Source organism: Buceros rhinoceros, unplaced genomic scaffold (assembly GCF_000710305.1).
Source record: "Buceros rhinoceros silvestris isolate BGI_N320 unplaced genomic scaffold, ASM71030v1 scaffold8932, whole genome shotgun sequence".
Classification (NCBI taxonomy): domain Eukaryota; kingdom Metazoa; phylum Chordata; class Aves; order Bucerotiformes; family Bucerotidae; genus Buceros; species Buceros rhinoceros.
Genome location: NW_010399444.1, coordinates 13469 through 27531, shown reverse-complemented (window position 1 = coordinate 27531; position 14063 = coordinate 13469). Strand labels below are relative to the sequence as shown.

General features: G+C 38.1%; 1 protein-coding gene across 1 annotated transcript in view; it reads right to left on the bottom strand.

The window, feature by feature from the left end:
- The window catches only part of OCA2 (oculocutaneous albinism II), a gene marked incomplete at both ends in the record, with an annotated part of 62976 nt that overhangs the window by 35512 nt on the left and 13401 nt on the right, over positions 1 to 14063 (bottom strand). The window contains 2 exons of the mRNA XM_010131467.1: positions 222 to 369; positions 12563 to 12695. Of these exons, the coding sequence (XP_010129769.1) occupies positions 222 to 369; positions 12563 to 12695 (281 nt within the window). The remainder of the gene's footprint in view (positions 1 to 221; positions 370 to 12562; positions 12696 to 14063) is intronic.

The window sequence follows — 14063 nt, the reverse complement described above, 5'->3', positions numbered from 1 at the left end:
CACAGTTAATTGTGCCTGTACTCACATTCATACTGAAGAGTTGATTATGAAATAGTTTTAAAATGTGGCAATCCACCGGTGACATTTTTTCGTTAGCAAAGTCACGCTGTGATTCCTGGCTGTAGCCTGAGTTGAGCAGGAGATCCCTGACAGTCCAACAAACTACTTGTACTCGCTGAGGGTCAAAGCAGGGAAGGTGGGACACAGTGGTCTCCACTCACCTGTGAAACGTCCTCAGCTTCTTCCTCAGGAGCATCTCCAGAGTCAGCACCTTCTGCATCAAGAGGCATTTCACAGCAGTCTCCTCTCTGCTGGCTGGGTTAATGCGCTGCGCAGTCAGTCTCCAAACATAGATCTCATGTTTCAGCTCTAAAAAGAAGCAAAATTGCTTATCTTAAAGCAGGTATATTGCGTATGGAACCAGAAGTGCACCAGTTATGTGCAACATACTCTGGATTCAAAGCTGTTAAAAATATTGAAAAGGTTTCCCAACAGTTTCCCGCTTAGGAAGCTGCTTCTTTGCAGAGCTGAAGGGGCTGAAAAATAAATAGTAATTTTTCAATATTTTTCAATATTTCAAATAAATTAATCAGAAAGTCCTTTCCAAAGAAAAACAAGTACTGTCTTCAAACACTTCAAGTGCATTCCACAAGCTTTAGTGCAAAAATAGTAGCACATTCATATTTTCGTCAGAAAATAAACTGCACATATACATTATTATACTGCTAAGAAGATACTAGTCACTTCGTATTTAGGAATTACAGGAAGTGCTCCTTCGCTGTGTTCAGAATGGACAACATGTTTCCATTCAGTCTGTGTTCATACAAGAAATTTTATCGATGTACGGCAAAACTGAAATTTACCACTGTCTTGTGGAATATCATTTAACAACATTTCAAAGGTTTCCTAAGTGAACTTAATTCTTAGGCACTGAGAATATCCATGAACACAGCTACTATTCCCCTGCATGATGACCTGAATGATAGCTGATCCTGTGTAAGTTCAGAGTGATTAGTACTTGAAAACAACCTCCAAAATCTTGTCAGGATTTTCAACGCTTTTTGATATTTCTTTTTCCAGTGTTGCATTTTCCAATAAAACACTATAGAAATAAAAGCAGGATTTTCATTCAGAAACTGTCAGCCCAAATGATTCCTGATGAAACAACAGGATGTTTCCTCATCCTTCTCCATTTCCCTCAAATTTCATGTTGTCGAAGACTTGTCAAGAATTCAAGGCTTTATATCTTAAGATCCCTGTTCAATCAACAAATTGTTCTTACACTAAGAAATGGATGTGGAAGTCTTTGCACCATGTATACAAACTATATGCACTATTTATAACAAAATAAATTATGTAGTAACATCAGGAACATTTAAACACTTCCTGGTGTAGGCAGTGATACTAACATTTGCTGCTGCAAGTCCCTAGTTGTTCATGGTATCTACTATCAAAAAGAAGACTAAACATATCTAATCCCACCCCCTTCCTTTGTTACCAAATATTCATAATGATAATACAGAGTGAACCGTGTAAAGATTGACCATAAGAGGAAATTAGACTTGACAGAACTCTAACACCTAAGAGTAAAAGTAAACATGTCCAGAGACAGCATAGTTGACACAAAAAAGGGATCTGAACAGCAACTGACACGCATTTTGTATGGCTCATACCTATAGGTGAGCACACATCCATCAGAATGGTAATCTTTGCCTACGCTTTGCAAAGCAAGACCAGAAAGGTAAATTCACACTATCTAAAGCCTAGTGACTGTCCCAGGTTATTAAACAACTAGTGCTCAGCTGAAGCTTTTCTTCCAAGATGGGATTCATTCCTGAACCACAGATATTACAGAGGTGCAGAGTCTGCCTCTTTCCTTTGTCATGTATTTCATCATTCTTGCCAGGAACATAATCTGATACTAAATTATATTAAAACATGGACAGGTCCCGTTTGTGAAAGGATCCACATAACTTCACGTGGAGACTCTGTCCTGGCCATCATTTACTTTTTCATCAACGTCTGTAACACACACACAAATATATCAGCAGTTATTTTTCATTCTCTTGCAGAATATAAAAGAGAGACAGAGCTTTAGTCTTTAGTCAATCTTCTGCTCACCACACTAAAAAAAAAAAATAAAAGAAAAAAAATTCAACTCTTTATAAGGATTAGAATGAAAGGGAGCTGCACAAAACCCCAGATTTTAAAACCTCAAAAATGTTGATTGTTTTCTTTAATAAGATGGCAAGATTAAATTTTATGTTTCTGAATTTGCATATTAATTTCTGAAAGAAACTAGTGATCACATGTTTGGGGTCTGCTTCAGCTCCACAGTTTCTGGTCAATGGGACTACGAGCTATTTTAAATGTTATAACACAACATCCATCTTGAAACTAGTCTGAAATCATGACCTAGGTAGTTGTTCCTTCCCATACAGATGAGCAAGACTAGATGGAGGAAATTTAGAACATTACTTTCTTGCATACTCTCCTGTAAAACTTCCAAGGCAAAATTTTTTTCTTTGAAAAGGTTTCCTGAGCCCTTTGGGGTGAAAGAAGAATTTCTATGATCCGGCATGCTACCCTGTAATAAATGAGACGGAAAATTTGAATATGATTTAAGCAAGTGAATGGGGAGGACCCCCTCAGTAGGTGAGGGAGGTCCTTTCTCTACTGTTTTCGCATGCAATTTTGAAGTCAGTTGGACCGTGGCTTTAAAAATGTCTTTCATCATCAGACCAAGAGAAAGAATGTGGGTTTTGTCTTTTTTCTGGCTTATGAAGCATGATTATGCAGTTCACCATCCTGCTTTCCGATAGCTTGTCTTTGCTGCAACACCTTTTCCGATCGTCTGTTCATCCTGCCATAGAATTTCTGCCCATCCTTTCCAAGTGAAATTTCACTAAGAGTTTTGCTGATGGAGGAAAGTAGAATCTTTCATCATGTAACAGAGATGCGGATGCCCAGCATGTATCTTCATACAAAGAAACTCTATCTTCTCCCCTTCAGAAAGGGGCAGCTAGTACCACTGTATCGGTGCCACAAACAAACCCACAGAGCAGAAAGCAGCACCACTTGCATTGAACACTCCTGTTCCATGTCTGAGGTGCTTTGGGGCTAATCTCCAGGTTCAGCAAGGTTACTCACGTGCTTTCTGGTCTACTTTTGAAAACATGCACATGTTCTCACATGGCTTTGCATACAGCAAGTTCATGCTTGATTTTTCATCCATTAGTTTTCTAAACATCCCAAGGATGCGAGCATTGAACCTGCTGCGGAATTTATTTCAAATGCAAAATGTCCATTGAAAATCAGAATGATTGATACATCCTTTTACTGCAACTCCTGTTGCAGAAATAATTTTTAAAGAGGTTTTCTAGGCCATGCCACAGAATGTTTCTCCTATTTCTCTTTCACGAACTGTCTTATTGTACTAGCCCATTGTGGCATTGACTGATATATATATTAACAGTAGTTTTGGTTTTGACGGAAATATAATGTCAGGACCCTGAGGTCAGTGAGAACACCAAGTATAGTCAAAAATATCTGAGCATTTTTACACTTCTCCCATTTCAGGTTTCCAAACCCATTCAGGGAGCAACCCCTAGAGTTTGGGAACATCTGATATTTTATGACATACTATGTTAAACATGGACCAGAGCTTAATACAACTGCAGGGTCTTAGCAATCACTTTGAAATTATGGGTAAGGCAGCATAAGGGCAGCATTTGGCTGCCCCTGAATGGGAAGGTGTCACACCCCATTTCCCTGTGTCCACAAGTCCCTGTACCCTCCTCAGATGGGATCTAATGGCCATGTTACACCAAGGCAAGCTCACTCCACTCACTCCTCCAACAAAACCCAAACTGCAGTGTTTTCGCAGGGTTAGCTTTATGGTAGATCAGTCTACGAACAAATTTATCCTACTACTGCTAGGTCTATTGCTAATAGTTGAAATGGTATGTGTGTGTGGCATACACTTTTCACAAGAGTTTATCATTAAAGCAAATTAACATTTAGCTGCAACAGTAGTAGCAGTAGTTGAAGTGATGGAAACAAAGTAAAGTTTAGTATGCCATGATCTGGAATAAAAGAATACAGGAGAGCCGCAGCTCAGGAATCCAGCCCATTACGACACTGAAATCTTTGTGAACAAGGTACATTCATAAAGTCCACAAAGCACCACAGCAATATACATAGCATTATCATTGCACAAAGTTTTTCTTCTTTTCTCTTTTTTTTTTCCCCAGAAAGTCCATTTCCAACAAGAAAATATTAATTTTTGGCTTAATTCTAGGGTCAAATAAAGGATCAGAAGATATGTAAATCTTATGCTGCTAATCTGTTCTGGTTTTGTCACTTACCATATTTTGCCATGAAGACAACAGATATGATATCCTGGACCCACTGAATTTAATGGAGTTTCAGCTATTGACCTGAGCTGTGACATTTTAGAAAACAATTTCTGTGTTTTAGAAAACATTTAGCTTCATTTAAAAATGCATATTCTTTCCACAATCTGACAATTAATAGACTGATTTTTCACTCAGAATGATCACACATTCCATCCCACCTGACTGCCAGTAACAAAGAAGACATCCTCAAAAACTGAGTGTAATTAATTTCCAGTCTCAGAATCTGAAAAGGCCAGTCTTGTTAAATGGAGATAGTCAGAAGAGCATGACCAACCTTGATGAGATTATAAGAATTATCATAAAATGGCAATTTTTAACTTGCAAGTGCACTAAACATATTAACTACCATTTTGCAAACAACAGAGGTTTGCACTGCTAGGCTATCACTAACATGCAAAGCATGCTCCTCTGAATGTGTTGGGGTTTTTTTTTCCACATGCTATTGTAGCCTAACTAATTTCAGTAAAGAAATTATTTTTCTTAGCTAAGTTCTCAGAACAAGAATAATTCTGTTTAAATGTTAACTGAAAAGCAAAGTACCATGAATTATAGCTCAACCTGGTAACAATATCCATAAATGATAGCAATTTTTTAAATCCCTGATATTATGTAATTAATACTTTAAATATTCTCAGATGGTGAGTGTCATCTCCAATTTAAAAGCACAGAAACTAAGTCAGAAAAGTTAAACCCAAGTGTAGAAAGAATTCACCTGGAGGGATATTCCACCTCAACAATTCATGCCTTTCTCCTAAAGAAAGAACCCCTCAACAGGACACAAGCATAAGCCTCTAATTCTGAAAAGAAAAAACAAAAAACAAAAAACCAAAAAAGCCTGAAATGTTCTTGGTTTTATTCCTTCGAGTAGTCCGGTTCATCAGTAGTGGATACAGGTTAGCAGAGGCATAAAATTTGCAGGGTCTTCAAGACCACTATAAAACACACTTTGTCTTATTCAGCTAAATAATTGGAAAGGAATGCAAGAAATATGCACAGTGCTGCATAAAGCAAGACAGAGCATTTATATAAGCTTTTTGACTCAAAGTCCAACAGCTGGAACCTCGTTTAGTCAAAAAGGCACCTAATGCCAGTTCTGTTGCCCAGCATGGGATTACATCCACAGCACAAGACTTACAGATATCCTCATCTCTGCAGAAAACCAGCTGGAGCCCAGGCGGAAAACTGCACAACTCAGAGAGTGCCACACATTAAGTCATCTCCCAGGAGTCTTCTTCTGGGCAAGCTGAGGCAAACTGCAGCAGCCCCGGGATGTGGCTGTTCAGAAAGCTGCAAAACAGCAAGTATGCTTTTCCTTCAAAACATAACTGGAATTTTCCCTCACTGTGCTTTGAATTTCCCTCTGCTGCTGTAGCTATTGAAAGAATCTACAACCCTACAAGCCTACTCCTGCATTTTATAAGGGAATAGTCAATTTAATACCTCTATGATGGCCGCATAACACTCAGATGGAGTAATTTGCAGACATAAAAGAGAGTTAGATCTCTCATAACATTTCAGGATGATTGATACAGACATACATGACTCTTCAGCTGGTTTGTCTCTGAATGAGGGACAGACTGTTCCTGTCTCTGGGTGAGTCAGGCTTAGAGCCACAAAGTTATGTCAGTCCCTGTGGTTTTGCCCTTTAGTTTTCTCTACTACAATTCCCCATCTTTTAAGAGCAGGAATCTAAGTATATGTAGGTTTCTTGGGTGCTCATTCGCACTTGCCTAATGTGATCATAGTACTCTGTTCTGTTACACTGGGTCATGGGAAGTAAAGAGTCAAGTTTATTGATCATTCATCTAAAATTCTAAATTTCTAATTTCTAATATCTAAAATTCCAGTGTAGTTTATTTCAGAAAATTTGCATCAGGTTTGAAATCTAGATAAATAAATCCACTTTCCTCAAAAAGTTGTAACTCAAAATGCCAGACTTACCAATGAAAACCAATTTAGCTGATGCTTTCCATTAACGTACAAGTCTCAAAAATTTTAAAAAATCTCTGTTCAATTCATTATACTCTGCTCTAAAGTTAATAGATACATTCCAATCATAAAACATTTTGTACCAAACATAACTCAAACATAACTACTGCTGAGGTCCTTCAATACCGGGTGGTGGGGGGACGGACAGCAGAGTGCAATGTATATTGCAAAACTGCCATTCAGATTGACAGTTGAATGCTTAAAAATATCTTGAAATATTCCCTTCTTTGGAGATTATTCTTTGCATAATCTACCTTTTGGTTTCCTCAACCGAACCAGCGTTCGAGTGAGGACAGCCCACTACTTTCAAATTTACATTAAAATACCAGTAATTCTGTACTGGCAGTTAGTAAAACACCTACATAGGTACAGACATGCCTCAGGATTGAGATTTGTTGATGTACTTATTTCAGCTATGTATTTGAGGTAGCTCTCACTAATTCTGGCAAGAAATGGTTTCTACAATGACAAATATGTTACTAGCTAAAATAGGCCTCAGGACTGGAGCACCTTCACTATGAAGACAGGCTGAGAGCTGGTGTGGTCCAGCCTGAAGAAGAGGAAACTCTGGAGAGACCTTATAGTGGCCTTCCATTACTTAAAGAGTCCTACAGGAAAGATGGGGAGGAACTCTATGAGGGAGTGTAGGCAAGGGGTAATGGTTTCAATCTGAAAGATTTAGATTAGATACTAGGAAGAAATGGTTTACTGTGAGGGCATTTTTTTAAGTGGGCTTTTTTATTTGTGTGGGCTAAATGAGTTTTTCAGTCCTACCTCGTTTCCTCTCTTAACCATCCCCTTAGCTCTGCCATTCTTTGCACAGTTTCACACAAAATGAGGCCCGATGTGAGCACTAGGTACTCTACGTCCAGGAACAACTCCTGGACATCTTGCAGGCAGCACAGTCCTATCAGTTGCACATGTCTGACAACACTCAGTTTTCGCTCCCCTGCTCATCTCCTCCTCTAGGCTTTCTACCTTTTCATGCTAGTTTTATATCTCTCTTTTCCTCTCCTCCTCTCATTTTTTCTTCTATAGAGAAGCAGCTGTAAAGTTCCACATGGAAGAAACAGATTTGTTAATTCGTCTGGTTACCACATTCCGCATTGCAAGAAACAGCACCGTTTTTCACACATTAAGCACTTTACACACAACTGTGATTAATTAGAAAATTACTTCTGTTGTCAGTATTACATGCCATCATACTACCATAGCAGGGTTTTCCAGATGCTGCAAAGAGTGAGCTACACCAGAGGGAATAATGTGCTCCTCCCTCACCTGGCATCACCACTCCTGCTTCAACGGTGGGTCTCTCTTTCAGCCAGTGAGACAATCAGAAACCAGAGCAAACAACACAGGAGAAACAGGGATCTGGTGCCAAGTAAGTTGTTGTGCTAGGAGAAACTCTTCCTCTTCAGCAAAATGGCGATAATAATACCTGACACTAGACCATGTGCCACCCACTGTCCTGGGGATTGCCACCTTCCCAAACACTGATTTCCACATCTCAACAACTTAGTAGCTGAGACATAATAGAATATTGTCTTCCCAAGGACCAAATAACATATCGTTAACACCTAAGGAAAGTAAAAAATTAGTTTTCAAGTTTTGGAGTGGGAGGGAACACCAAGTTTAATTAGCCTTACACTCATATTATTATTACCCCTTACATATTCTTTTGGAAAAGCAGGTATATATTTTTTAAACCTTCTCAGCTTATTACCCTAACCCTAGTATATTTTTCTGCATCACACAGAATAAGGTGCAGGTTTATCAGCTCAAGTTTGCACTCAAACAGTCCTCAAAATATCCCTTCAATCTTAAAAAACTTTTGATTCTTCTCTCTCAAGACTGAGTTCTTCTGATTATTTTTTCTTTCGTAATACGTCCCACTTCAAGCCAGTGCAGGTAGATAGTGGCTCCTGGGAAACAAACATGCTTTTTTTTTTTTTTTCCTGTAAAGGTGCTGCAACGTGGTCTGAAAGCCAACAATTTAAAGGCACTGATAACACACAGCATTGAAATGAATCTGCTGATTTATCATCAGAAAAATAGCATTGTCTCTTCTTAAAGTTAGTGCTTATCCATTCTCAATAATCTGTGTAGCCCAAAGCAACAGAAAAAAATCTTAAATCATAGCATACAAGGAAAAAAATCTGGGGAGAATAATATACCAATGATGTCTCATATATCTTGTTTAATTGGTAAGTGGGGGCAGGGTGAGCTAAGGCTGGTATTTCATAGATTGAAACAGCTGCTTCAAATAAGCCACCTGAAGTTATCACAAAATCATTGCAACCTGGGATGGAAGTAGCCCTGAAAGCACCTTGGAGCACATTCTGCAAATCCAGACCACAACAGCTGCCACCTAATGGAGCTGTGTTGGTCACTTTCTCTTCCCCTTCCTCACAAAAATTCAATTGAAAGAGTGATTCTTCAGCCTTTGCCCTAATTGAAGAGCTGCTGATCTATGGAGGAGCAGCTGGTTATAAGAACACATGGTATATTGATTAGGGGACAGCTACATCTGAACATACTAAGCTGCAAGTAACAAAGATTACTGAGAGATGACCTGAGGGAAAGTGTTTCACTTGTATAGTGTTTCACAGGCAAAAATATTATGTTAGTTAATATATTGTACTATTTGAATTAATTTTTTTGAAATTTTTGTGAGTACTTGGTTTCTTAAAAATCCCAAACTTATGCTTTAGAAGTTTATACACAGAAAAATTATCAATTCTATTTTCTAAAAAATAAATTCACAAATTAATGCTATTATGTCAGGATTGAAAATCGCTCACACTTGGCAGAATGAATTTACTGACTGTTTAGATATTAACTCTCTCAAGACATCCTAAGCAAAAAAGCTGGCACTTTTAAAGATAATTTGAGTATATAATAAGTGTAGTTATTCATGGAAATGTCCATGAAGCTTTTACTTTAATCAGAAAATAAGAAATTAATAAAGGCAAATTAATTCTTTTTGAATAAGAAAGTTGGGAAGTTACAAAAGAAATTGCTGAGCACCAAAGATATAATATTTCCAAGAAACAAAGAAAAGTAATCATTATTTATAAGGACACATAATTACAAAGAGTTTTATCTGGGAGTTTGCAAAGGCTCCTTTTCTCCCCAACAAAAAGATAATTCCTTTCCCAGAGATGATCTCTTCCACCAAGGCTTCTCATTCTTGAACCCTGTGCAGAACATCTACGAACCTGCTCTATATTTAGCATTTTGGTATAGAATCATAGAGTCATTGAATGGTTTGGGTTGGAATTTACTCTAAAGGTCAGCTAGTTCAACCCTCCTGCAATGACCACGAACATCTTGAACTAGATCAGGCTGATCAGCGCCCCGTCCAACCTGACCTTGAATGATTCCAGGAATGGTGCTTATACCACTTCTCTGGGCAATCTGTTCCAGTATTTCACCACCCTTATCCTTATATCTAGTCTGAGTCTCCCACCCTCTTTATTTCAAGACCATTTCCCTTTACTACTGATCCTCCTAAAAAGTCTGTCCCCATCTGTCTTATAAACCCCCTTTAAGCCTTCGCTCCTCCAGGCCGAACAAACCCAACTCTCTTGGTCTGTCTTCACAGGAGAGGTCTTCCATCCATCTAATCATTTTTGTGGCCCTCTTCTGGACCCACTCCAAGAGATTCATGTGTTCCTTGTTGGAGGAGACCAGAGCTGGACACAGTATTCCAGGTGGAGTACCACCAAAGCAAAGTAGAGGTACAGAATCACCTCCCTCAACCTGCTGGCCACGCTTCTTTTGATACAGCCCAGGATACAGCTGGCTTTCTGGGCTGTGAGGGCACATAGCCAGCTCACGTCGAGCTTTTCACCCACCAGTACAACGAGGAGGAGAAATAGGAACATGAGCCAACTCCCCACCTGTTCAGATTATGCATTTCGGTAGTCGTTGGGGACAACCTGGGAGTCAATATTGTTTATTTCATAGCTTTTTCACCTCTGTTCTAAAGTACTAACTTCGATGAGATAAGTAGGTAGATCACTCACCCATGAAACACAGTTCACAATGCTTATTATTAATTTTTAATGGGTATTTATTTTAGATAATGATGTCTTCCCACAAGAAAAAAATTTAACATTAATTATTTTAAATCGACAAACTTAAGCCACATCTATGGCTAGGAGAGGAGTGCATCCCTTTCTGCATGTTAGCACTGCCAATTTTCAGTTACTTACTTTCTCTAAAGACATTCCTTGCACTCAAGAAAAAATTCTGGCTATTTGAATGGAAACTAATATAATCTAAACTGAGGTGAACCAGAAGCGTCCTATTGGTAAACAAAGTCTTTCCTCTCTTTGACCCAGAAGTATATAGTCAATAGATCTATTTATTAGAGTAAGGAAGACTTCTTGAAGCATCTTCCCTGGTATGAGAAGGTAGGAAAAGAAGATTCTTGATGGCTTTCTGAAAAATCTTACTTTGTAGTGATTCACAGAAATATCTAGGTATTTTAGGGACTGAGTCCATTGCTTTATTTCCCTTGCTGTCAGGATCAAATCCCTAAGGGTGTGGAAAGCCTCAGCTGTTTTACAATGGCACAGTAATGAAAATGCACATTTCATATGAAGCAAATATATAGAAGGAAAAATATCCTTAATTCTCCTAGTTAGGTAGTATCATCTCAAGAACACCTCAAAAACACTTTGGTTCTTAGTACTGGGAAAGACTTTGGCCCCTAGAGCTATGAACAGGTAGGCCAAGACTTGTGCTGAAAGAGTGCTGAAGTCCCTCAAAATCAAATGTCTGCACAGGAGATAACTTCCTAAGCAGTGAAGTCCCTCCTCTGACCTTTCTATCAGACAGGAGTTAAGAAACATGGTACAATTCACTGAGGACAGGATTTCTGTCTTATTAATAAAATCTTTCTCCTAAAGCTAATTTTCCCTGGAACAAAGCAAGGCACAAGTGGTAATCATTTTGCCTAAATTAGTTACATATCACATTGATCTCTACCCCTGTGTTAGTCACCTTGAACTCCCCTTATACTCAAAAGAGAGAAATATACTTTTGGGGGCTGCAATGTATCTGTTCTATCGTAGACAGCTACATTAGTCTTTAGAAAGGCTTATCTTTGCCCACAGATTACAAATGGAGCCAGGTTACATTAAACATATCAAAAGCTGTCCTCCCCATGCTAAACAGAACCCAGACACACAGGTTCAGAGATGTTATATAGCACAGTAAAACATTTATTGTATGGTAAGTGGAAGCCTGGATCCTAAGTCTTCTGGAGCCAATAGTGAAAAAAAATGTCAGTCTTAGGGAAGAAATTGTTATACTCAGTCTTTGTACGAAGTTTGGTAAGAAATCGTATTTAGTGAATTATTTCTTATCTCGTAAAGAAATTGTGAACAATTGGGGATTATTATTATGTTTCATCACTGAAACAGAAGCCTGAGATCAATGATGAAAACTTCAAAACAACTTAACAGAAAGGCATAAAAACACGAAGGCAAAAAGGGACTGACATACTCAGCAGGCATTGAAACAGCTTTACCAAGACTTTAGAGACTACCGAGGTGAGCAACCTAAAAAAGACATAGTTTTAGTCCTACAGAATTATTATACACCAGGGAAATTTAGGGTGGAAGAGCCACAGAGGCAAGCTGGAAAGGACTTGAAAAGTTCTACTCTTGATGGAATACTCTTCTCTGACCACAGACCAAAAAAGGATTGGTGAGAAAATTCAGTGGAAGAAAACCAGCAATAAGAGAAGGCATTACTGAACTACACCTCTCAGGAAAACCTGGGGTATTTCTAAAGCTAGTTTGTGAGCTGAGCACCTTGAGCAGATATTATCTTAGTACGGAATACACTGGTATTCACGCCTATGGCTATAAATGTTGCAAAATATCCCTATACATTTGGAAAGATATTTAATAATTCCTGCCCACATCTCAACATTAGCGCAGAAAAAACATCCATTTTTGAAAGTCAGAAAATATCAAGACTAAAAATACAATCTAAAGTATTGGTTAAAAAATTAAAGTTCAGAGGCTGAAGGAGAGTGGGCACTTCCATCTGAGGACAGCATTGCAGTCGGCACTATTCAGTTCCTATTTAGAACATATTCAATGTAGTGATAATAAAAGTGTTTTCATGCTCAAACTTACCAACAATTTCACTCGGCTCCTTATTGTAAAGTTTTTTATTCCAGTAAAGAAGTCTGAGAAAAGGAAAGGAGACCAGAACAACAAGGCAGATGCCAACAAACATATGTCCTGTGAAGGCTGCAAAATCCAATCCCTGGAAATAAAAATTAAAACCTTAATTAAAAATTAGTTATTTTTCTATGTTACTTACAGGGAAAAATATTCTAGCTATAAGTACTTTAGCAACCAATACTAAATATAAAGCAATAAAACAAGTACCAAGTGCAGTATATGCTGTATTTCATCTGTTTCAAGGAGATGAGCCACGTTACCATTTAATTCAGACCACTAAAAATTAGCAATACGAGTTATTCTAAAATACGTTTAGTGTTCCTGCCATGAATAGGAAAAAACCCAGAATGAATGATTAACTTCCACTTTTAATTTAAATCACTGTAAATTAATTTCAAATTACACTGAATCACAGAAATAGTTGTTTTAGTGACCAGCTTCTTTTTTAAACAACACAGCTTTTTACAATAATTCTCTCTGAACAAGGATTTTCAGGGTTCTCAAAAAGATTGGGCAAAATATGTTAAAAAGTTACTCTTTTAATCAAGAGGAATCAGTAGCAACAACCCGCCCAAACACTTTGAAGTTAGCCATGCTTTGAGTAGGACATTGGACTGGATGATTTCAACCGAGTTACTTCATGATTCCATAATACACACACTGTAGCAGATCAAAGTTAGCCTTTGAATGGGAATTCGCTAAAGTAGTCATGACTAGCCTGTCCAAAATAAGTTGGCCTTGAAGGTCCAAGAGCAACCACATCCATGTACTCTGGTAGCAAGGAACTGTTGTATACTCACAGAGCAGAGTGTGTCTGAAATGATGATCCCAGCAGTGCAGCTCTATGACACTTGGAAACAAGCACGGTCTAAGCTCAGGTTGTTCATACTGGATTTTCAGAGCATCCACTCATTTCCCAGAGACTCTAGAAAGTCATGGGATCTCCCTGTGCCACACTTCTATGTTTCTATAGTAACTTGCCTTTTATCAAATGCCTGTGTGCTACCCATAGACCCTTCCATAATGCAAATGCAAGTTAAAAACAGCTTCCTATGCAGCATCAGCTGATATTACCTCCCGTGTATTAAGATTGTTAGGGTCTTACTACCTTATATGTGTGCTCTTCTGTATTGTCTCCTACTAAAAGAACTTATGTGGAAATGTCCCAGGTGAGACATCTTTGGTTCAAAAAAGGGAAAAAAAAATGTTCTCCTGTTCCACTACAAGGCATAATAAAAAGATACACGACACAAGAAAATTATTAAAGTCATAAAGAACTTTGATAGCCAAATAGAGATTAGTGCTCTTTTACGAAAAAATCCATTGTTTGCAGACAGTTAAATAAATCTGAGAACATAAATATGCAGACCCAGGATTAGAATTTAATCCTATTAAAAATGCAGCTTCATGAATTAAAAAAAAAAAAAAAAAAATCCCCTTTAGTTGTATT